The 25845-nt window shown below is 34.9% G+C and overlaps 1 protein-coding gene across 1 annotated transcript in view; it reads left to right on the top strand.

The window, feature by feature from the left end:
• The window catches only part of PPP4R2 (protein phosphatase 4 regulatory subunit 2), a 50920-nt gene extending 26218 nt beyond the window's left edge, over positions 1-24702 (top strand). Inside the window, exons 3-9 of the mRNA XM_019984684.2 lie at positions 10132-10302; positions 18914-19007; positions 20442-20479; positions 21276-21350; positions 21589-21726; positions 22399-22688; positions 22944-24702. Of these exons, the coding sequence (XP_019840243.1) occupies positions 10132-10302; positions 18914-19007; positions 20442-20479; positions 21276-21350; positions 21589-21726; positions 22399-22688; positions 22944-23260 (1123 nt within the window). The 3' untranslated portion in view covers positions 23261-24702. The remainder of the gene's footprint in view (positions 1-10131; positions 10303-18913; positions 19008-20441; positions 20480-21275; positions 21351-21588; positions 21727-22398; positions 22689-22943) is intronic.
• Positions 24703-25845: the final 1143 nt, after the last annotated feature.

Genomic DNA, 25845 nt, shown 5'->3' with positions numbered 1-25845 from the left:
CTTTTCTGTGTGCTTATGGCTAATTCCATCTGTAAACAGAATAGCACAGAATAGACACATACCATACTAAAAAGCCAGTGTTGCAAACACTGTTACAACACTTTGAGCTTCACCTTCAAATTCTAAAAGAATTCTCTAAGATGAAACTTGTGTACTAAACAGTAATCTGCCACCACTGCCATGTCAGCTCATGTTATTTTTCAGTAACAAATTATAAAGCCATTTATGTATGCTCATTTCAGTCTCCTTAAAAAAGCTCAATATTTCTTCCTTTGCTTTGCACTGCATCAGTTGATCTCTGGTTTGAGGTAGAAGGGCTTTCCTGTTGTTTTTTTTCTCTCAGCTTTCTCAATGAACTTGAGGAAAAATATTCTAGATCACTCTGATCTCCATAGCACATTTTCCTGTATGATTAGAAGTGATTCATGAGATAGATATTAATGCTAATGAGTTCTTTTTAATGAATTGTGTATATTTTAGAATTTCTCCTCTGTCTCTCAAAATGTTTGGACACATGTTCATGCCATTTTATTCTTTAGATTTTTTGAGAAATCTGTGTTGCACCTCTGATTTTCTTGACCTTACTGTTTTTTAGAAGGAACCAGTATAATTCTCAACAGAAGGGATTGTGTATTGCAGTGGTTTTCAGCTGGGACCAAGCCTCCCATCTCCCCTACCCCCCACCCCAGGGTTCATTTGGCAATCTCTAGAAACATATTTGGTTGTCACCGTTTGTGCTGAGGATTACTGGCATCAAGGTGTACGGGTTGCAGGTATTGCCGAACATCCTACAATGGACAGGACAGCCTACCACAGTTCAGAACCCTCAAGCCTAAAATATCAGTGGTGCTGAGATGGAAAAATTCATTTGTCTGTATTAAGTTCCTTCTGTCTTTAAGTTCTAAACTTTTCCACTTCCTTTTTCCACACTGTACTCATGGTTTCAGGGTTCACCTTAAAGTCCCACTTTGTCCTGAAGTCTTTTCTTGATATGGCTCTAAACCTATATTTCATTTCCTTTTTGTTGGTTCTGTTATACCGTCATTAAACTCTTTGCATCTGATAGTTTATGCTGTCTTATTTCTGTTTGTTTATTATCTGTATATCTTGTTTTTCGTACTGTTTTAAGGATCATTGTCTTTCATTGTTTCAACTGCTTTTGAACTTGATGTTACATTGTCAGTTGGTAAAATGAAAAAAGGGCTCAGGGCCTGCCTAGGCTTTGGGAAATGTGGTGAAAGAATGGACTCATCTCTCTTGATGGCAAATTGGCTTTGATATCAGTGGATTATGGAGGAAATGGTGAATGTTGTGAGTAGTGTGACTGTCTAGTAGCAAGAAGGAGAATAGATCCACCAGCCATTAAACTAGTGCAACTTTTTTAAAACCTAGTACCCTCTGAGTTCCAAATTGGCTGTCTTTAGCTTGAATGGTACTGTTAGAGGAGACCTGTCTTTGTTTCATATTTGTTCAGTTCAGTTGTCTATGTGGAAGGGATGGTCCATGTTGATATATTAATAAATTTGAGAAATTTTTTCAAAAAAGGATCAAGGGTTAGCTAAGAGTTAAGCATAAATCAGGCTAACTAAGATAGACTATTTCTTGAACTTTTTGTTTTAATTGGTAGGGAGAAATGGGTGAGTGGAGGAAAGTAACTTGAATCTTTAGACATGTTGGAATTGTTACGAATATACAAGTGGCCAAAGAAGAAACCCAAGTTTACGCTGAGGTGTTATCTAAACGTTAGTGTTACCTGTTGAAGCTTTCTTTTCCATCTGATTGGGTCCTTTGTATGTACAGTTATCATTCGGTATTTTAACACTCTTAATTTGAAAACTTCACTTTTAGTGGCAAGTAACTTTACCTTCAGAATTTGTGTCATAATTTTATTTGACATGGTACTTTGGAGCAGGTACCATTCCATCTGCCTACGAGTTTCTGAGCAGGGAAATGTATAGCATTTCAAAGATAATTTTAAAATAGAAAGCAGATAAATATTTTAGAGTCACTTTAACATTTATATGAAAACAGCAAGTTTTATATTTGAAGCATTTGGTAAGAAATGAAATACAAAAGTTATGTTACTTTTATACTTGTGTAGTTTGTTTATACTTGTATTATTATACGTAGTAATTTTACTTTTTCTGTTAATACCGGAGAATAAGAAAAAGGCAATTTTAGAGGGGTGGAGTAGGTAGTGGTTTTTAACTGGGGATACTTTCTGTCTCCCAGGAAGCACTTAGCAATGTTTATAGATATTTATTGCTGTCACAATTTGGGGGTCATTTTAAGGTTGGGTGGTCCTGACTTCTTGTGGGTAGAGGTCAAGGGTGCTGTTCACCATTCTACAGTTCACAGGTCATCCCCCTTTGACAAAGAATTATCAGGCTTACAATGTCAGTGGCTCCAAGACTGAGGAACTACAGGATAAGGGATTGGAAAGGACCTATTCAAACCCAAAAGAAAGGTCTTGTGGCCAGTAAACATACTGCTTCACTGGCAGTGAAGGAAAGGCAGAGTGTAGTGTGTTTCTACTGTTAAATGTATGAGTTCTGAAAGTGTGTATTACTGGGATGAAATAAGTGTTTCTATACTGGTGTCACTGTAAAGTGGTACATTTCTGAGGCGCCTTTGAAAATATCAAAGTTCTTTGTATTTCATACTTTTGATTCATTGATTCCACTTACAGGAATCTATCCTAAGGTAATAAATAGATGCCATACAAAGTTTATTATTGCGATATTAAACGCAATTACTTTTAATTGTAATGAGCTGGAAGCAGACCTAAAATTTTTTCTTTAAGGTGGTTATTAAATAATGGTACATCAAATACGGTACATATTAAAAATCTTACTTTCAGAGACTGCTTGCGTGGTGACTGTACCACAATGAATGAGGTGGGGGATCAAAGGAATACTAATTTAGGATGCCCAGCTTAGATTTAAAAAAATATATTAGAGAAAATATATTTTCTACTATAATATGTATACTACTAAAAATGTACTGTAGTAATGATTACTGGGCACATTATGGCGAATTTTCATTTTCTGTAAATTTTTTCCGATGACTATTCTATGTCTATATGGGGCTTCCCATGTGGCTCAGTGGTATCCACCTGCCAGTGCAGGAGACATGGGTTCAATCCCTGGGTTTGGAAGATACCCTGGAGGAGGAAATGGCATCCCGCTTCAGTATTCCTGTGAGGAGGAATCCCATGGACAGAGGAATCTGGTGGGCTACAGTCCATAGTGTTGCAGAGAATCAAGACATGGCTGAAGATGTACATGCATGTATTCTATATATAGAATTGGAAGGGGTGGGACAGGCATCTTTTTAATTTTTAATCTCTGGTACAGTTTTGTAATAGGGCTGTCATTTCTCAGACTGTTAACTGAAAAATCTGTCCTTTGCCATATGCTAAGTTTCCATTTATGTTTGGGTCTATTTCTGGGCTCTCTGTTCCACTGACATTTTTAATGTTTGCTCAATTAATTGGTAAAGATATTATAAAAGTATAATTATACAAAAGGAATGTTCTCTTGATTGGGGCTCCATGTAGAGATTTCTGACTTGGTAATTTATATTTTAAAGTTCTTAAAAATGTCAGGATTTTGTGTAAGCAATTACGTTATTTTTGCCCATCTTCCGCTCATGTAATTCAGTATTCGGATTAAATTTACTTGTATTTGTCAGATAGTTATGATTAAATTCTTATCACACTTTGTCTGCTGATGAAATTCAGATTCAGTTGACTTGTCTTTGTTTGCTCCAGTCAGATTGTTACAGCTGAAGTCTCCCGATTCAAAGCCCCGTCATCTTGGGTCAGTGATAAGTCTCATTAATTTGTTTGTTTTCGTCCATTCATTTTTTTCCACATTTCCCTTTGTTTACAGATTGTATGGCATCTGCTTTCCCTTGGAGATAGTGTCGGGCTCTCCTGTGCTCTGCTGTGTTAGCTTCCCACACAGATTTTGCGTGGAGAGCAGTGAGCTGAGTCACCTTACTAGAATTTGGAACTGTAAGAGGCAACAAGTTAAGATGTAGCTGCTGGCCACTAAAATGTTCCAGAAGTAGCTGGGAAATAAAGAAATGGATTTTCTACCCTTGGGCTCTGAAAAATAGCTTTAACCTGAAAATTGTGAGGGAAACATATTTGTTCTAGTACTTACCAGTTCCTATAGAGGAAAAAGATGAATGCAGTGTTTGGAAGGAGAATACGTTTTTTAGTGGTATGAGGTATTTTCCTTCATAGAGGAGCTACTGCATAAAGGGAAAAATGAAGAGGAATGAGAACAAAGGAAGCAGAGGGAGGTGAAGTTACTTAACGGTAATGCATTTCAGTGGATTCTTGAGTTAATTTGAGCAGAGTAGATGAAAATTCTGAGTATGTATTTTTGGAGGAAATTTTTATGTGGAGGAGTTGATTCTAAAGTTGAAAACGTGTTTGTGTATCATGAGCCATCTGTTTAGAATAATTTTATTTTCATTTGAAAACTAAGGATTTTTTTGTTTTGTTTTTCTTTTCTAGTTTCTCGTTCTATGAGTACATTCATAAGAAAATTATTTTTGTTGCCAAATTTTTAGTTGACTTACTCATGGCTTGTTTTTGTGCTCAAATTACATAATTTTCAGGGAAGCATTTTCTGCTTTTGTTTTTATTGGTTGTGTTGCATCTAAAAAGTTACCTTTCACATTTTATAGAAGCTTTTTTTTCCCCCAATTATGTATGTCATAATTTGAGTTGTATCAGTTGGATATGATATATAGAGTAAGTCTGCTTGTTACATGTGAAGCTTAAAGTACAAATTCAGTAATTCATTTCATTTTACGGGACTTAGTTACTGTCTGCTCTAGTGACCTAGAGTCATTGAAGCTCCCCATAGTTTGCTTTACCAGGTCTCCCATCACGTTTTGTCTTGCTCTTTACATTAATGTGGTGGTATTTAGGTGTCATAGGTGGACTTTAAAGCAATTAATGGAAAGATGCATCTTTTTTTTCTCAAATGTGTACATGGAAATTCTAATTCATGAAACAGGTTATGACTTAGGGAATGATTATTAAAACTATGGAAAGAATTCTTAAGAAATGAAAAGTATACGACTCTTATTTCAGTAACCTCCCCTAGTATGTTTAAGTTTTAGTTAAATGACTCTTGAGAGTCCCTTGGACTACAAGGAGATCTAACCAGTCCATTCTAAAGGAGATCAGTCCTGGGTGTTCTTTGGAAGGAATGATGCTAAAGCTGAAACTCCAGTACTTTGGCCGTCTCATGCGAAGCGTTGACTCATCGGAAAAGATTCTGATGCTGGGATGGATTGGGGGCAGGAGGAGAAGGGGACGACAGAGGATGAGATGGCTGGATGGCATCAGTGACTCAATGGACGTGAGTTTGAGTGAACTCTGGGGGTTGGTAATGGACAGTGAGGCCTGGCGTGCTGCAATTCATGGGGTTGCAAAGAGTCGGACACGACTGAGTGACTGAACTGAACTGAAATGACTATAGGGAATCTAGTGAAATTTAAAGATAAATTTTAGTAACCACTGGCAATTGGATAGTACTCAGAAGTTAATATTAGTCATGTCAGAAATTAAAATGTGCTGCATCTGCCTATTAAGCGTCAAATTCCCCTTCCCAAAAGAAATCTAGGGAAAGGAGGGAAAACTTAATCATGCATATAGCTTTAAATAATCACCATGATCAAATTTTAAAACCATTCAGTTCAGTTCAGTCGCTCAGTCATGTCTGACTCTTTGAGACCCCATGGACTGCAGCACGCCAGTCCTCCCTGTCCATCACCAACTCCCGGAGTTTACCCAAACTCATGTCCATCGAGTCAGTGATGCTCTCCAACCATCTCACCCTCTCTTGTCCCCTTCTCCCACTTTCAGTCTTTCCCAGGATCAGGGTCTTTACTAGTGAGTCAGTTCTTCACATCAGGTGGCCAAAGTATTAGAGTTTCAGCTTCAGCATCAGTCCTTCCAATGAATATTCAGGACTGATTTCTTGTAGGATGGACTGGTTGGATCTCCTTGCAGTCCAAGGGACTCTTCAAGGGTCTTCTCCAGCACCACAGTTCAAAAACATAAATTCTTTGGCTCTCAGCTTGCTTTATAGTCCAACTCTCACATCCATACATGACTACTGGAAAAACCATAGCTTTGACTAGATGGATCTTTGCTGGCAAAGTAATGTCTCTGCTTTTTAGTATGCTGTCTAGGTTGGTCATAATTTTCCTACCAAGGAGTAAGTGTCTTAATTTCACGGCTGCAGTCACCATCTGCAGTGGTTTTGGAGCACCCCAAAATAAAGCCTGCTACTGTTTCCATTGTTTCCCCATCTATTTGCCATGAAGTGGTGGGACCTGATGCCGTGATCTTAATTTTTTGAACGTTGAGTTTTAAGCCAACTTTTTCACTCTCCTCTTTCACTTTCATCAAGAGGCTCTTTAGTTCTTCTTCACTTTCTGCCATAAGGGTGGTGTCATCTGCATATCTGAGGTTATTGATGTTTCTCCCGGCAATCTTGATTCCAGCTTATGCTTCTTCCAGTCCAGCGTTTCTCGTGATGTACTCTGCATAGAAGTTAAATAAGCAGGGTGACAATATACAGCCTTGACGTACTCCTTTTCCTGTTTGGAACCAGTCTGTTGTTCCATGTCCAGTTCTAACTGTTGCTTCCTGACCTGCATACAGATTTCTCAAGAGGCAGGTCAGGTGGTCTGGTATTCTCATCTCCTCCAGAATTTTCCAGTTTATTGTGATCCACACAGTCAAAGACTTTGGCATAGTGAATAAAGCAGAAATACATGTTTTTCTGGAACTCTCTTGCATTTTCGATGATCTAGTGGATGTTGGCAGTTTGGTCTCTGGTTCCTTTCCCTTTTCTGAAACCAGCTTGAACATCTGGAATTTCACAGTTCATGTATTGCTGAAGCCTGGCTTGGAGAATTTTGAGCATTACTTTGCTAGCGTGTGAGATGAGTGCCGTTGTGCAGTGGTTTGAGCATTCTTTGGCATTGCCTAGTAAAAATGCTAGTAGTGAATAAAATTTACGTACCATATAATCCACCCATTGAACAGGAAGTTGTGAGGTCACACATCAGCTCTTTTTTAACTTTTTGAGTAACTGCCAAGTTATTTTCCAAAATGGCTGTATACCATTTTACATTCCCATCAGCAGTGTGTAGGTTTCCACCTGTCGTACTTCCTCCCCAACACTTGTCATTGAATACATCTTTTTTAATATAACAATTTCAGTGGGTGTGGAATGGTATCTTGTGGTTTTGATGTGCATTTCCTTAATGCACATCTTTTCATGAACTTATTGGCAGTCTTATCTCCTGAAACTGTACCCCTTAAACAATAATGTGTCAACCATCCCTTCTCCAAAGCCCTGGCATATGCCTTTCTGCAGTCTCTCTGACTATTCTAGATACCTCATAAAAGTGAAATAAGAATACTACTTCTTTTGTGTCTGGCTTATTTTGCTTAGTGTGACGTGTTCAAGATTAATCATTGTTTTAGTATGTGAAAGTTTCTCTTCCTCTTTAAGGCTATATCCCACTGTATGTGCATGTGTGTGTGCACGTTTTGTTTATCTCTTCATCTGTTGAGATACATTAGAGTAGTTTCCAGCATTGTATGTAAGTGAGTTTCATCTGACTTTCTGTTTTTGGATCTTTTGCATCTCTATCTTTTGAAAATGGGTTTGCTGGGTCATGTAGTAACTGGTTCTTTTAAAGCATCTTTGGCACAGTGACTCCGCTGGTTCTGCGTTCTGACAGGCAGTGCCACATAGTTTTCAGTTTCCCTACATACTGGCCAGGCAGCAGTTATCTCTGCTGTGTGTGTGTGTGTGTGTGTGGCGGGGGGAGGTGTTGCTTTGTTTTGTTTTGGTTTTTGTTGGATAGCCCTCTAATGGATGTGGAGTTCTGTTTTATTGCCATGTCCTGGATATTAACACCTTATCAGAAAGATGATTTGCATATAGTCTCTCCCGTTCTCTGGGTTGACTCTTCACTCTTTGCCGATAAGTGTCCTTTGATACACAAGTTTTTTTATTTTAATACAGTTCAGTTTATTTTTTTTGTTGCCTGTACTTATGTGGGAGGGTGTTACAATATCTTTCACATCAACAGTGGTAGGTTTGGAAATGTCTTTGGAATGTATCAGGAACTTTTCAAGCCCACAGTGAAGCTCACATTTTCTAGACTTTAAGTTTTTTATTTTGAAGTTGAATTTTTATCAGTGGTCACGAATATTTCAGTTGATTTTCTTGATTTTTTTTTGAGAACATGTCTACTGGTTTCTTTTGGTTTTGAATAAGCATTATTTATTTGACATTCCTTTCAAGTAAAAAAGGCTTTCTATGTAAAATAGCTCACTCAGCTGGCACCAGTATTTAGCTTTTTGCTACTTGAGATGTCTACAGTATTTGGCTAGGCAACAGAAATCCTTTATGTATATTTTTCATGGTGTTGTCTGTGCTATGCTAAGTCGCTTCAGTCATATCCAACTCTTGCAACCCTGTGGACTGTAGCGCACCAAGCTCCTTTGTCCGTGGGATTCTTTGGGCAAGAATACAGCAGTGGGTTGCCATGCCCTCCAGGGAAACTTCCCGACTGAGGGATCAAACCTTCATCTCTTTGTCTCTTGCATTGCCAGGCGGGTTCTAGTACCACTGGGTGGTTAAAAAGACATATGTGTACTCAAAGATCAAGATTTAAACAACTTAGGAAATTTGCTTTGTTGAACTTTGCAGTAAAATAGTTCATTTTTAAATTGTGATTTTGTGTTGATAAGGAAGGTACAGCTGCTGCCACTGGAGCTGGTGCTGCTGCTTTGCCTTGTGCTCAAGTGTCGGCCGTGTTGCCCCTGCTGCGCTTGCACCCACTGTCACTGCAGATGTCAGCTCAGTGAAAAAGTCAACTCTGCTCTTACGAAAATAGCTCTGACCTCTTGGGGCCACACTTTGAGAGCTGCTGGCTTAGTCTGTAGGGTTGCTGAACCGGGTGGAAGAGTGATTGCAGACTAGCAGTCTTAGCTTGCTTAAGTAGTCTCCTGTGTATGAGATCTATCTGCTGCCATTAATGGTTACAGTGTTTGGAGGAATGGTTGGCGTTCCTGACCTTTGTATCTCTTAGAATTTAGGTTATTCAGACAGATTTCATCACTAAATTTCCTTATGTGAGTGGTAAAATGTGAGGGGACAGGAATAAAAAGATGTTGATATTTTCATGAACAGATGTGAAAGTTATATACAGATATTAATCAACTTTTTACTTTGCAAGATATGTCTTGTATAGAACGTGCGGTATATGCCTTTTAAATGATAAAAATACTAAAAATTTTAGTTGAAAGCAAAAGAACTAGGAGAAATTGAAGTTTATTTTACTATTTTAACAGATAACAAGACAAGAAAATTTACTAGTCTATATAAGCATTACAGGGGGCTTTCCAGGTAACTCAGTGGTAAAGAATCCACCTGCCAGTGCGGGAAATGTGGGTTCAGTCCCTGAGTCGGAAAGATCCCCTGGAGGAAGAAATGGCAACCCACACCAGTATTCTTGTCTGGATAATCCCATGTACAGAAGGTCTTGACAGGCTACAGTCCATGGGGTCGCAGAGTTGGACAGAACTGAGCAACTAAGCACACACACATAAGCATTATTTATACCTTGGATGTTAAGAGCTTAGGGTATGGGAGTCCACTTAAAATTGTAAATGTAAGGTTGGGCCAGTTTCTAATAACTTATTTTAAGTGGGGACAGTAACACGTCCCTTTGTTGTAAGAGATGGAGGCAGAGTAATGTGTTTAAAATGTGGAAAGTGGGACTTAGACAATAAGCTTTCAACTAGAAATACCAGTAGTTAATTTTCAAGATTGTAATCTGATTTAGGTTTTATTTGGATCAGGAGTTTGGGAGAATTGGATGGAAGCATGTAGGAGGTTGTGAGTTAGATGATCAGGTGTGGTGCAGGCTGCTGAACAAAGTCATTCTCACAACTACTTTTCCTGATCTTAATTTTGTTAGTATTAGTGTTGTGATATATTCTGTATTTGTACTTTTTGTTCAAGAATTGTGACTCTACATGGTGTTATATATATTTTTTTAATTTTTTACTTATAGGATTCAGTGGTCCCAATTTAAAGGCTATTTTATTTTCAAACTGGAGAAGGTGATGGATGATTTCAGAACTTCAGCTCCTGAACCAAGAGGTCCTCCCAACCCTAATGTTGAATATATTCCCTTTGATGAAATGAAGGAAAGAATACTGAAAATTGTCACTGGATTTAATGGGTATGCATTTAATTCTACGTTAAAGGTTTAATTTTTAGCAGATCATTAAAGATTTTTCCTCAAAGTTTTGAAGTGTCTAGTTGTTTGATCATTCATTCGAATAAGCTCTATGTCTCGTGATATATATAGATAGATAGATAGATGTTATTGAGTTCCATTTTACAAGTAGTTGAAATTCTCACAGCTTTTTTTTTTTTTTTTTTTTTTACACTTGAACCACCTTTATATGGTTCACTGGCATTTAGACTTCAAATGTGTGTGACAGTGGAAACATCAAATATTTAAAATTTTTTTCTATTTTATATTTGATATTATAAATCTTTATACTTTGGAACCTGTTATTGAGGTAAGTAGCATTTCTTTTAAAATGAAAAGCAATTTATGAAAGGATTCTACTTAGATTCTACTTTTTAATTAAAAATATTTTTGTAAGAGTCCCTGTTTTCCCTCCAGTAAGGAACCGTTTTAGCCTTTTATAAAACATAGCACTGAAAAGTTAACTCTCCACTAAAAATGAAGCTGACTTTTAAATTATGTGTCATATTCTGTTATTTTAAATACTTTCTTTTCAGGACTTTGTATTTTTAGGGCTCCCTTTATTGAAGGCAAGAAGTATTTTTGAAGTTGAATTGTTCAGTGTTTAAATTGGCATAAATTGGAGTGTGGAATGACAATACCTAATTTAGTGAATTGTGGATATGTTAACCATGAATTTATATTTAGGGACAGTTTTTGATGAGATTTCATTTGTATTTTTAGGTAGCATGAATGGTCTCAATTTTTTCTTCAGATATTTAATCACATGGGATTTGCAACAAGATAGTTTAATTCACTTAACCCTTTATTTTATGTCATGTTTCCCTGCTTAGCAGTTTGATTTAAGGTATCAAATTCTTAAACTTTGGTTTTGGGTATGTTGCCGAAATACTCATGGGAGAAATTAAAGCTGCTCTTAGGGGTTTGGGATTGGAGGGCGACTTGTTTTCCGTGTACCCTGTTGTATTAGTGAAAATTATTTAACTGTATGCATATATCTACTTACTAATTTTTTTAAAGCATATACCATGATGAAGCCACGTGCTGTGTATTGGAAGTATGTTACATAAGGCTTACTATTGAATATGGTTAAGAATACTTCTTGGGGATGTTTATAAATAGTGCAGAGGTTGATAGTACTTAGACATTATGGTAATTCATCTTTTATTTCAGTAAGTTACGGCTCATTTAAAATTAAGAGTTATGGTCAAACAGGTCAAATTATACACCACTGCTTTGTGAATGTGAAGCTACTTGTGATTCTAAATTAGTAATACCATTTTCAGTTCTTAAACATTAAATTGGATGAAACACAGCTATATAGGTATTAAATATTTCTCATTTCTTTATTTGTTAAATAAGTGCCTTTCCTTCTCCAAGATATTTTATACACACACACACACACACATAATTTGTTAAATAGGTAATTGACCTACGTCTGAAAAGGACTTAACAGTCCTTAAATGCCTAAGCATACGTAAATATAATTTCTTTTAAAATATTTTTTATCTTAAACTATAATTTATATTTTTACTTTGGTATTTCAAAATGGCAGTTTGCAAATTATTTTTCTTAAGCAGAACTCAAGTCTTAATGATACATTAGTATTTTTGTATTTTTCATTTTTGATTTACCCATTTTTATCTATATCATAATATTTGATATGTGGTACATTGAAACATCTTTGTAATATTTTTCAGTTTTATTTTTGTGTTTGAATATACATCGATTAGTTGTTGCTATAAAAATTTTTTCCCTCAAAGTGGTGAGTAAAAGTAGCATCTTTTTCACCTGGTTGAAGGGTTTGTCTTTGCCAGTATTCCTCTTCTGCTCTTCGTAATAGATCATCTTTTAAATTAAAAAAATTACAGTAGTGTGTTCATAATGTTTAAAATATCCTCATATGTCCTAGGAGTATATGAAGAAAAGAAAGGAGGATCATGTTGTATGCTAGTTGTATTTTACTTTTAGAAGAGCTTTGAAATTTTTATATCAGTACAGTTACGTCTGTGTGTTCTGTTTGTCTTTATTTGAAATGGCTGCATTATTTTCTGTTATATTAACAGATTATGTAGTCCATTTTTTCTGCTCCCTTGGTGGGCATTAATTTTTTTAGCTGTTACAAGTGCTTGTAGTGCGCCCCCTTGTACATACACTTTTGTGTATGATGAATGGTGTATGTTGAATTTTTGTATAGATTTATTGTTCCTTTTTTTATTTTGTAGAAACCGTTACTAGGTTATCATGTATGCACACTTAAAATTTTATTATTATTGCCAGATTGACCTCACAGAGTATTTTCATTTATGCTTCTGTGTTATATGTAAATGCTGTTCTTTTTTGTTTTTGTTTTTGTTTTTTTTCCCCAGTATTTTTGTGGGTCTGTCTGTGGATTTGTGTCTCTTTGATTGCAAGTGAAAGGGAGCATGCGTGTCCTTAATGACTCTTTAATGAATTGGTTTCTTTCACATCTTTTTTGGTTTTTCTTATCTTTCAGTGATTTTATTATTGGTAACTTCATTTTGCTGTTTTTGTTTTTAATTAGTGAAAGCTCTATAATAAATGCTTCAAATTATTTTGGCATGAAAAGATTATTTTCTAAAACTAGTATTGTCAGTATATAAATTTTTCCTCTTTTAAGTGGAAATTATCCGTTTACTTGTTGGCCGGATTTTCTGAACTATGAGATTCTGGACACCAAGGGTGAATGCAAATTAATTACTTAAGTCTTCCTCTGCTTTTGACAATGTGTTACACCTAAGACCTCTCGAAAATTAGCAGTAAGCTTCCCTTGCTGTGGGTAGTTGACTAAAAGGGCATGGCTGTGTATTTATGAGGGCATCTAGCCACTGTGGCAACCCACTCCAGTAATCTTACCTGGAAAATCCCATGGACGGAGGAACCTGGTAGGCTGCAGCCCATGAGGTCGCTAAGAGTTGGACACAACTGAGCGACTTCACTTTCACTGTTCACTTTCCTGCATTGGAGAAGGAAATGGCACCCCACTCCAGTGTTCTTGCCTGGAGAATCCCAGGGATGGGGGAGCCTGCTGGGCTGCCGTCTTTGGGGTCGCACAGAGTCAGACACGACTGAAGTGACTACGCAGCAGCAGGCAAAGTGCACAACCATTTGATACCTAAAAATCTTGGTTATATCACTGCTAACGTGTCAGTTGTAACTGAGGAGTGCTTATCTTTTGGCATGATGGCCTGACTATAAAATTTCTTCTCTGGAGTTATTTTTTTAGGTTATTTTAATGTGCATAATCAGAGTTCGCTTAGTCCTGAAAACTTTCAAAGGATTGTTTTTTTTTCTTTTTTAAAATTTATGTTTTTAATTGGAGGATGATTACTTTACCATGATTTGCTGGTTTCTGCTGTACATGAGTATGAATCAGCCACAGGTATACGTGTGTCCCCTCCCTCTTGCACCCAAATGACTTGTTTGTATGCTTACGTGCACCAGTGCAGATACCTTGTAAGTTTCTGCACCTGAGGGTTTTTGCCTCTTCATATTTTTTTAAAGGCTTATATACAAGATTTTCAGTACTTTAAAATCTGGATTGTAGATATAAAACATTTACTCCTTTTTTGATTTTATATTGTTTGCTTTATAGTTAGCTTAAGATTATTCAAGGATGAGAGAATGGGTTCTAGCCTTTTGTTACTTGGTTCTTTTACTCCTTTTACCTATTTCTGCTTGCTGGTGTACCTGTTCCTCTTGGGGAAAATAGACTTACTGCATTTTATGTTCATTATTTGTGTCAGTATTTGTTGAGCATGTTGAATCTATTAGAAGAGACTTATTATTTTTTCTTTATTACCTTTTCTAACATAACTTGTTGAGACTCAAGGTTGCTTAGTAGCCTTCCCTCCTTACTCCCCTTAACTGCCTTGCTTTGTGTGTTGGTAATAGGTTTTGATGTGATGCTGTCTTTAATAAAATTTTATAATTGAAAGAGAGGAAATAACAGAAACCTAATTAATTTTTCTTAACATTTTTATTTGAAGCAAGTAAAGTAATTCAGGCACTGTAGAAGGTGATTAACTGGTTAAAAGTGGTGTCAGTTGCTGCAGATTCCTTTTAGGGTAGGGAATGACGTAGATACTAGTTCACGGTTATGTACCATTATTGAAAGGGCCAAATTTTTCTTTTTCTTAACTTACAGTGCTCTTTTCAATAAATCCCAATTTCTAACCTTTGTCTTGAGGTATAAAATATATGCACATGAGTATTTATGACATGTATATATTTATATAGATGTTAAAGTCTGATCCAGAAAGAACATATTGATTTAAGTAAGATTGTATCACAAGATTCCACTGGTGATTTCTAACTTCTTTAGAACTTTAGAGTAAACAAAACTCAATACATTTAATCTTTGATGTCTAAGAGATACTTAAGTTAATTTCCACTTAAATAGTAATTCTGTTAATTAAGACAGTATAAATGTGGACCTTAATAGAAAATAAAGATGTAGTAAAAAGTATACCTTTATGCATAAAAGTTATTGGCTGTTTTAGCATTTTTTAAATCAGGTGTCTGATTTTATGGTTAGCTCTTTTAGCCTTTTACTTTAATGGTCTCTGTGTTTTAATTTCCTTCATCTTTTTTTATGAGGAACATTGCTTTATAACGTATGTGAAAGTTGCTCAGTTGTGTCTGACTCTTTGTGAGCCCACGGACCATACAGTCCATGAAATTCTCTAGGCCAGAATACTGGAGTGGGTAGCCTTTCCCTTCTCCAGGGGATCTTCCCAATCCAGGGATCGAACCCAGGTCTCCCACATTGCAGGCAGATTCTTGACCAGCTGAGCCACCAGGGAAGCCCAATATATAACTATATAACACACATATAATTATATAATGTAGAAGTAAGATAAAGATTTTTATTTTGATGGATGCTTTCTTTCCAGCTGAATATCTTGGTGTATATCCAGAATATTGGCACATCTTGATGATCAAACATTTAAACAGATAAATTAAAAAATATTAATTTTAGTCACTTAAAATCTTTCTCGGGTTAAAATACAAGACAGGAAATTCTAACTTTAGAGCTTGGTGTTTACAGTTTGTAATTTATGCTTAGATGTCTTTCTCTGTTCAGCAGCATTCTTGATATCTGAATTCCGATAGCTTTTAGGTACATAAGATTTGAATTTTTTTTTTTTTAGGTCAATAGATGGGGACAGATTGCAGGCAAATTAAGGTATATACGTAATGTACAACCTGTGATCCTGTTTCATCAGATTTAGTTACTTTTTGGAATTAAAAGGAATATTTTTAAAAACATTTTTTGTTTGGTTTCACCATAAGTTGGTCTCTGGAGGGTTTGTGCCTTCTCAAAATCTACAGTAAATAGCAGATGAAATTGGGATAATGATAGGAACTAAGATTTATTCATAAAGTATTTCAGGCCCTGAGTGATTTATGGGCTTCCCTGGTAGCTCAACTGGTAGACTGCCTGCAATGCAGGATACCCTAGTTTGATTCCTGGGTCAGAAAGATCTGCTGGAGAAGGGATAGGCTCCCCACTCCAGTATTCTTAGGCTTCCCTGATGGCTCAGCTGGTAAAGAATTGTCCTGCAACGTGGGAGACCTGGGTTAGACCCCTGGGTTGGGAAGATCCCCTGGAGACGGGACTGGCTACCCACTCCAGTATTCTGGCCTGGAGAATTCCATGGACTGTATATATAGTCCGTGGGATCGCAAAGAGTTGGACACAGCTGAGCGACTTTCACTTTCAAGTGGTTTATATGCATTATGTATCAGCGCTCATAATAATTACTTAAGAAATGTGTTTTCAGAATCCCTGTTTTCCAGAAGACTTTAAAGAGGTAAATTCAACCTGGGCACAGTGTCCCAGAGGGTTAGCCAGTATTTTTTTTTTTAAAGCCATACTACCCTATATGTAACTAGTGTTTTGTTAGATGTTGTAGACATATTTTTTGGGGGTTTGCTTAACAAAATGCGTGCTAATCATATCCTTAATAAGTTATTTTCCAGTTCCTTATGTAATCTTAATTTTCATCTTACGATGTAGACAAGTAATATATAGGTAATGCAAAGTAAACGGAATGCATTTTAAATAACTCAAAATATTTTTCTACTTAATTGTTTCACAGTGCACCTTTACTAATAAATATCTTTCCCCATTCTCCCAATTTCAGGATTCTGGTTCATATTTTTCATTGAGAGTTAGTCGTGTTCATTTTTGCTCTTTTTTTTCTTCTTAGCACATGTCTTAATTTAGCTAGTGATAATTTTTTATTAGAAGAATTGTTAATGTTTTCAGGAAACTGTCTTGTGTGCTGTGTAAACTGTTGTGTAGTGGAAGAGAAAGAGAAAGCAGACCTGTCATAGAGTTGTACCAAGCATTCATTTTGGATTTACCTGGTTTATTTTTATACCTTCTTTTAAAGACCCACCTCAAATTAAGTGTTCCCATTTTTATGTTCGATTCCCTGGCATACAATTTATTCTTTCTCTGTAGCACTGTGTACACAATTTTATTAGCGTTTGTTGTCATAATTGTTTACCTTAAGTGTCTTTCAAGTCTGCTATTGAGTAAACTATAGTCAGCTCTCATGTTTACATAAAAGATTAAAAAGTACTTAATCTTAAATGCAGTTGTCAAAATTATAATAATTGTTTCCCGTGGGTACTTTGATTTACAGGAAGTGTTTGTATTTTAAAACTGTTCACTTGAGTGAGAGTTGTATAACATCTTAGTGCCATCTATTGGACACTTGGTAAAATGACTTAAAAAGCTTCTGAAAATGTTTTAATTGTAAACTTACTTTGTCATAGGCTGACATGTTATGCAAACATAATACATTTTTCTTTCTAAAGCAGTATTGACATTTACCCACAAATACAGTGTTAATAATTGACTACCATTTTATCTACTTTTCTAGAGAAAATTAGCCAAAACATTTTAGTCTAAAACCATGATTAAGCAAGAAGTTGGAAGATTCTCATCTTTTATGGTTAATTTTAATTTAAGAGAAACACGGCTGTCAGTGTGTAAAGGAAATTTAGTTGAAGGAATAGATATAAATAGACAATATCTGTTTAAGTATTTGGTAAATAGTATTTGAGTGTAAGTATTTGGTAAATAGTATTTGCGTGTCCTTAATACTGGATCCTACCTTGCTTATTTTGTAAAATGTATAAAAACTTTTAATTACAGTATCACTCTGAGAGCTTCATTGAGGGAATAGGGTTGGGGGAGCAGTATGTGGGTGTTTAGGATTTGGAAAGCAATGAGCTCAGTGAGGGGCAACATATTGGTATGCCACTAATATTCTGAAGTCCATGATGGTAATATATATATATATATATAAATTATATATTGAATGTCATGTATGTGAAGAGATCCTGCCCTTAAGAAGCTTTCAAATATGAAAAAAAGACACACTTTGGAAAAACAAGATACTTTATTTTGACAGTGTATTTTACTCTGATTTTGAAATGTAAAAAGTAATAAGACTCAGAAACTCAAAGAACTTGGCTAAAAGAGTAGTACTGATGCTAAGAATATAAGAACTAAATATTGTTGGTCCAGCTAGAAAATGTACATTTATAATTTTATGTGTGTGTGGTATAGTGGAAGACAGAACATGGAATTTGAAGTTTGAGAACCTGAGTTTGAGTTCTGCACTCACTAAATTGCCTTCCATTGTGGGAGAGAAAGAATTTTGTGTTGAACTGCCTGTAAACAATAAACAACTTGGTAAATAATAACTATTTGAGGCTTTATAATTGTCTTTATAAGGAGAATAAGTAGATTTCATGTGACAAATACTGAAGTCTTGAAGTTTACATACACGTTTTAGCTGCATTTATCATTATTTCGTGAGATTTTGCTATTCATATTGTAATTCTGAGGAATGCTAATAGTGTGTGAGATAAAAACTCACTGATTTATAAAATCATTTCAGGTTCAATTTATGTCTCAGGTTTGTATTTTCTATGATCAAGTGAAAATTTGATTGTGGTTGTTAAGTATTTGGTAAAGTTGTCAGTAAGGTACTTACCAAATATATATAGTGTGTGTGTTTGTATGTATTTTAAGTTTGGTGAAACATGTAGGTTGTATATAAAATTTTATTATGGAGCAGAACTGTATAATACTTTTTCATTGGAATCACTTTTTGTATTCTGATAACATTTGTAGTTTATTTGAACACTGTAAAAAAAACTTGGTGTGCAAAAGAATGCTTGAGAAAGTTTATGTATTAAGTAGACTCTCACTTGTTTGTGTTGCCTCTCTTATAAACTTAAAATTGAATTATCATAAATAAGAATGTTAAAATTTTTTCTCAGTTTTGAAGCTTTCTGTTCATTTTGGATGTTCTTTTTAAGGGATGGAGGGGGAAATTGTTTTTTTTTTTAAAGAGAACAGGTGTGCTTCTTGTTTTGCCTAATTTTAGGTGATTCATCCATTCATTTGTAGCATTTTCTTTTGTAGCTTAACATGGGTGACTAGATAAAGCTTGAAATGGCGAGAGTAATGGTTCGAATTTTCTTGAAAATTAATAACCTTAAACTATAAAATTATATTCTTTTGCAGTATACCTTTTACTATTCAGCGACTATGTGAATTACTAACAGATCCAAGGAGAAACTACACGGGAACAGACAAATTTCTCAGAGGAGTAGAAAAGGTATGCATTGTATAATGGGGTTATATTAAACTGTAGCATAATAGATTTTCTTTGAATAGACTCTACTTCAGGCATCTTGTCTTGAAATAGGTTTTTCAGCCTACCTGAAGTTTTTCCCAAATTGTGTTCTAAGTTTCAGAGAAAGATTTAATAAGAGGAAGGCAGAAGAATGCTTGGGAAAAGCAGTTTATTATTGTCTCTTGGAAATTCTTAATTTATCTTAACATATTAACAGTTCTGAGAAGTTCTGTAATTGATATCTTAAAAATAGAGGGTTTTGCAAACTTACCTATAGAATTCTTTAGTTTTAGAATTCAGAGGTACACAACTTGGAAAATCACTAATACAAGGTATTGAGAAGAATTATGTCACATTTAAGAATAGGAGAAGAATTGGGTTTTTTGTGGGTGAGGAGATGTTAGAGGGCAGAGCATTCTGAACAAAGGAAATAATCTGAGAGGCAACTACATCAAAGTGTTTCAGGGAATGAAAAGCAAGTCATTGGCTTGTGTGGAGCGAAGAATGAATGAAGGAACTGCATGTGAACTGAGATGTGGACCACTGGTTTTGCTAATTCCTATAGCGATTGCTCCTAAAATATAGTCTAGTATACATTTTAAGGTTCTTTTCAAATCTGTTCATTTTACCCTTGGAGCAGGAATCCAAAATCATTACCTAGTGATTTAAAATAGATCTTAGGGTCTAACTGGATTAATGTGTTTGTTGAACTCTGAGGGCAGGAAGCTGAGATGGTTCTTCAGTACTTAACAGTTCAAAGACTTCAGTACTTAAATTTTGGCACTCTTTGGATGAAGAGGCAGTGTCACAGGAGTCATAGTTGTGTGACTGTGGGCCAGTTACGTATCCAAGTCTTGGTTTCCTCATCTGTAAAATGTGGACCATAAGAGTTCTGTGAGGAGGATTAAATATAAAGCACTTACTTTGGCTCAGCAAGCTTTCAATGAATATTAAACCATTGATAAAGTTATGATTATCAGGAGGGTTATAAAAAGGTTTGCGTCTCTTTCCCTGTGTTGTATCATGCTACACATCAAGATTTTGAGTGGGTGCTGCTTTACCGGGAATTTATTATTACAAGGCCTGAATACTTCAGCCTCTAAATAGCTTGGTAAGAGGACATGGTTCTGTTCTATTACATACAGTACATAAAACACATGATGGCAGGGTTCCAAAGCAACTGAGGAAAAATGAGACTGACAAAACAAATAGCTTAGTAAGTTATTAGATTTTAGTCTGTTGCTACTGTTTTAGTTTTTGCTTTTTTATTGAAGGTTTTTGTTTTTAGCCATTTCTTTTATTAGTAAAAATATAATACATGGAAACTTGATACCAGGGTGATTTTGGGAAATTAAAAAGAGGTAAACTTTATGTTGTACATTTCCTCATATTAATCAGTAAATGTTGTTATTGCAGAATGTGATGGTTGTTAGCTGTGTTTATCCCTCCTCAGAGTAAGTATAGCTACTTTTCTTTTTTCCTAGTATATTATATTCTGTTCTTTCATTTTTAATATATGCCTTAAAAATATATTACAATTATTTTATATGTAATTAAGCATGGTAACATTTGTAAATACTTAACAAAACTACCAACCAGTTCCCAGAGTAGAATATTACCAATAAACATTACCTAAGTATTTTTCCATTGAAAAGATTTGTATTAAATAGATTCATGATTTACTGCAATCTTACATTGTTGGATTTATGTACTATCTTGATGACATTGCTCTTCATGATGGACTGTTATTTCTGATTGTCATGAGTTAAATAGTAAATTTAGGTAGTTGTGTAGGGCACATTCCTTGGTACCACTGGTAATTTTACTAGGAGTGGATGTCCTGGGATTATGAAAAGTTTAGCACAGTGTCCATGGCTTCCTCTGAATATCAGTAATGTCTCCCCTACTTCCACCAAAAAAATCTATTTATTCACTGCTAAATGTGTTCCCTAAGGATATGAGTGAAGGAAGAGGGATTGTAGGAAAATATTGCCCTCTGTTGAGAAGTATTTGTTTAATGGTTAAAATACCTGATTTCATAGAATGATTATGGTGAATTTGTTTCAGAACTCTTGAAGAATATATTTGTATATTGTTAAATGAGATACTAGGATAATTTCATGGTTATTTCTCTAAGAAGTCTTTTGTTTGATTCTGTGACATTGAAGTCTTACAAAAGATCTTTTAGACCCTTGACTTTTATCAAAGTTAACTGAACTATCCATTAAAAAAAATTTTTCCCTCTCATAGGAAGAACAATTCCAATAGTTTAAATCGAATGAATGGTGTTATGTTTCCTGGAAATTCACCAAGTTACACTGAGAGGTGAGATTATTGATTTTTTATTATTCAAAGAGCTGCAGTTTCTTAATTTTGAATAGGAAACTCAATGTACTTTTTAAAAATTGGGAATTTTATGGGAGGTATAGGATGATATACCAAAAAGAATTAATTTGGTGACCCTTGGTTCTGAAAGTATTTCTGTGATGTGTGCATATAAACCTTGGGAGGGATGACTTTTTTACAAAAATTGGGAAAATGATGTTCATTTCTCTTACCATAGGTCTAATATAAATGGGCCTGGAACACCCAGGCCACTTAATCGACCAAAAATTCCTTTGTCAGTTCCCATGACAACAAATGGCTTGCCTGAGAGCACAGACAGCAAAGAGTCAAAGCAAAATGAGGACAAAAATCACAGGTTTGTATGTGATTTATTTTTGAAAACAAATGTTTTCCCAAAAAAGTGACATTTATGGATGATTTTTTTATTAAAAAAAATAAAATTTATTTATTATTTACTGTTGTTTTGAGAAGGAGAAAATATTTTAATGCACTTAAAAAGGGCATTAGCATATGCTGATGATGGGCAGAGAAAAGACTTAATTGCTTGTTTGGGAAGATTCTATTTATAATAGGGTGTTAAGAAAATGATCATGATACATTTTTTTCTTTTAGAAAATTACTTGGAGAAGATACTTGTAAATGAGTTCAAATTCTGTGAATCATTTCTCTTCGTAGATCATAAAAGGAAGTCTTTTTATTGATATCCCATCTCAAGTTTTCTTATCACATTAAGGGAAAGGAGTGAGAGGAATTAAGAGTATGTCTCAGTGGGGAACTTGTAGTTTTATTGTAAGAGGACATTTAACTCACTGAAGAATTGAACACAAAGGTCATGTAATTCATTGAGTAGTCCTAGTGGGAAATGTTTAACAGTTTAGGTGTCCTTGGAATTATTCTCTTGTTTTTCTTTGCCCAGATGTTACAATTTAACTTGCACAGTGAAAGTTACATATTATTAGATCTTAAAAATAGAATGTAAAGGATGAAGAAACAGTTTTATTAATGACACTTTTAAAAATATTTACAGTGACTCTTCAACATCTGAATCAGAAGTTTCCTCGGTGAGCCCTATAAAAAATAAACATCCAGACGAAGATACTGTGGAGGCAGAAGGGCATGAGGTAAAAAGACTCAGGTTCGACAAAGAAAGTGAAGTCAGAGAGATGGCCAGTCAAACATCTTCCAGTGAAATTTCTTCAGTTATGGTAGAAGAAACAGAATCTCCATCTTCATCTCAGAATAAAGACAAAGAAAGTAGTTGTACCAGGCAGCACTGTACAGAAGAGGAGGAAGAAGAGGATGAGGAGGAAGAAGAAGGTATTTAGAGACCATCTGTAAAAGGGTGGAGTAAGGAGATCCTCAAATTCTTGTACTTCATTTTTGCCTGAAAGAATTTAACATAATGGAACTCCTTATAATGCTGATGTTGGGTTTTTTCTCCCACCTGTATGTAGTTGCTGCTGAGTTTCAGGGGATATGATTTGAACTGTAGAATATCAGAATTCATGAAACTTAACTGTGGAGGTATTTTGAAAATCAAATTTAACTACAACAACATTTGCTTATTTTTAGAGTCTTTTATGACATCAAGAGAAATGATCGCAGAAAGAAAAAATCAAGAAAAAGAATCTGATGATGCCTTAACTGTGAATGAAGAGACTTCTGAGGAAAATAATCAAATGGAAGAATCTGATCTGACTCAAGTTGAGAGAGGTTTACATTCTGAAGGTAGTGAAAATACAGGCCCTGTAAGTAGTGGTTCTGATTGCCATGAAACCGAAGAATTAGTAGGATCCAATTCCAGTAAAACTGGAGAGATTCTTTCAGAGTCATCCATGGAAAATGACGAAGCCACAGAAGTCACAGATGAACCAATGGAACAAGACTAACTATTTAGAAATATTTAGATGCAGTATTTTACATACAGTTCTGGTTTTACACTGTATAAAACGTTTATGTAACAAAGTGGACCTTTAGTTTTACAAGAGAAGCAGGTTGTAAAATAAAATACTTTATGGGGTAAATCCTAAAAGAGTTATTCATGTGAGAACTGTGAATATCAGCTCCTCTGGGTCCTGCTTACCGCTGACTTTTTTTTGGTCTGGTCAAATCAGTGGTTTGTGTATAGATTTTTTTTTTTTTTTTTAGGGTTAAAAATTTTAAACTGGAAAATAATTATAATTTTGAAAACTTTTTTGGAGATTATCACACTTAGTTTATTACATATGCAAGAAAGCTTTTGTCTTGTCTCTTTCTGACAGCTCTAGTAGTTTTCATATTTTGGTCATAGTTTGAGCATTTTAACATGTGAACTCTATAGGGTTTCATGCTGGTTTCCAGATTTTATTGTTTGACTATGTACAATGGAACTTTAAGTCATATATACATATATATATTATTCTAAGGGGGAAATGTTATATTTTTCTGTTTCTATAAGAGATGAATACAGTGGATACTTTTTCTATTGGTAATGATTGAGTTCACCTCTTTCAGAAGACATTTTCTTTCTCTTCTGAGTAATTCAGATAAAATCTGGCCCCTGTGAAACCCTGGAAATCTTACGTCTGTTGAAATACCAGGTTAAACACATTCCAAGAGATCTGTTCAAACTAAATTCTTTTGTATACTTCTGAGGTGCCTGAGAAAAAGACTACATTATTTATGAGAAAATGTGCTTTATCTTGGAAATTGTGTTCAAACATTTAGCTTACTATTTTGTAGAATGAATGCTTATAAAGCTGACATGAGACCATCTCAGAAGAACCAGGCTGGTTCCTTTACTTTTTGCTTGCTTTTCTGAACCTTGTGAATATTACACATTTCTTTCTAAATTATTCTAGAGTATACAAATGTCAATGGTATGAAACACCACTGTACTGGAAAAATTAATATATTACTTTAGTAATGTACCAGAGCTAAATGACTGAAGCTTTAGGGGTGCATAGAAGCCACCGTAATTTGTATGACATTTTGAAGTGAATTAAATATTTTTGAACATGCTTCTTCGACAGCCAGTGTTATATTTTTCAGATCAACACAAAGCACAATGGTTACTCTAAACTCAATATTTTCAAATTCACATATTTAAAAGTCATGCGCAAGCTGCAACTTCCCTGTCTAAATTACTGGCTGCTAAATTTATACCTGTTTCTTCAGCTGTACCTTTTGATATTTAGAATTTTTAAATTTCTGTAAAGTAGATTTTGTAGAATGTAATGTGTTCACTGCCTTTGTGAAGCGGTATATAATTGTATAATTTCTGTGTGTAAACTGAATGCTTGGGCTTTCAATACAGTATTCATATAAAGCAATAAATATTAATGTTATGAAATACTCGAGTACATTTTTATCAAAATATACAAGAATCCCTTTTTTAATTTCAGATACCTGAAGTATACAGATGAACTGATAAAACCGATGCAAACATTTTCTCACACTGTATCATACGCTCTGGGGTGACTTGGGCAGCCACCACAAGTTTTGCATTTTGACTACTTCAATTGCTATGACTAAAACTACCAAAATGAGCTGGCTCCGTTTATGTCTGTCGGGTATTATACTACTGACTGACTTGATTGTCAGGTTCACAGCAGCTAGATGATATATTTGTGAAATAGGTCTCATAGTTGGAATAAAAACTGAGTATTGATTTATTTACTGTATCCAAGAGAGAAGAAAAATCACACATTGTAAATTTTTTTAAGAACTTTGCAAAAAATGTTAAAGCAAATTTTAAATGTGACATTCATTTGTAGTGACCTATTCTTTATTTTGTTAAGGGATATTTTGCCAATGAAAATAGATTTTAAACATTTTAAGTTTAGAAATTTTGAAATTTTCTTTAGAATATTTATGAAATCATTGTCAATAAACCTATTCTTTAAGATCCTGTGACCTTTTGATATTTTTTATTTTAATTGTGCCATGGACCACTTGTAAACTGAATTACTTTTGTTGGATATAAGTTGAAGATTTAGCATCATGACTTTGAGGTCTGTGGTTTTATTTGTATACTTGCAGTTGCTATTTTTGCAAGGGCAAATGTATTTCTTTATTAAATAAAGTATAATAATGGTGAATGTACCAAAATGCCATCACTCAACTCTATGAGAGATCTGCATTTTAATCTATAGTGTAATAGTTTTAATATTTATTAGATATTCTTATGTTGATCATAGATCATACTTGTTGCTGTTTATACAGATAATTGTAGAATGCTCATGGAATATTTTCTTTAGGATAGATGGGATACTTCTGTAGTAAAACTGGGAAACCTTGTTCAGCTGGTTACTGATGTCTGGTGGGAAGTAAACTTCCTCATGTATGCATAGATGCACTTACAGAGACTTTGCTTCATGAAAATCTCAGTTCTGATAGTAACGGATTCAGATGTGTACTTTTAAAAGGCTAATTTTAGGAACATTTTCTTAACACACATCAGCAAAGTCATAAAAGATCTAAATGAAGAAATAAG

This window comes from Bos indicus, chromosome 22 (assembly GCF_029378745.1).
Source record: "Bos indicus isolate NIAB-ARS_2022 breed Sahiwal x Tharparkar chromosome 22, NIAB-ARS_B.indTharparkar_mat_pri_1.0, whole genome shotgun sequence".
NCBI lineage: Eukaryota > Metazoa > Chordata > Mammalia > Artiodactyla > Bovidae > Bos > Bos indicus.
This window is presented reverse-complemented; position numbering and strand designations above follow the sequence as displayed.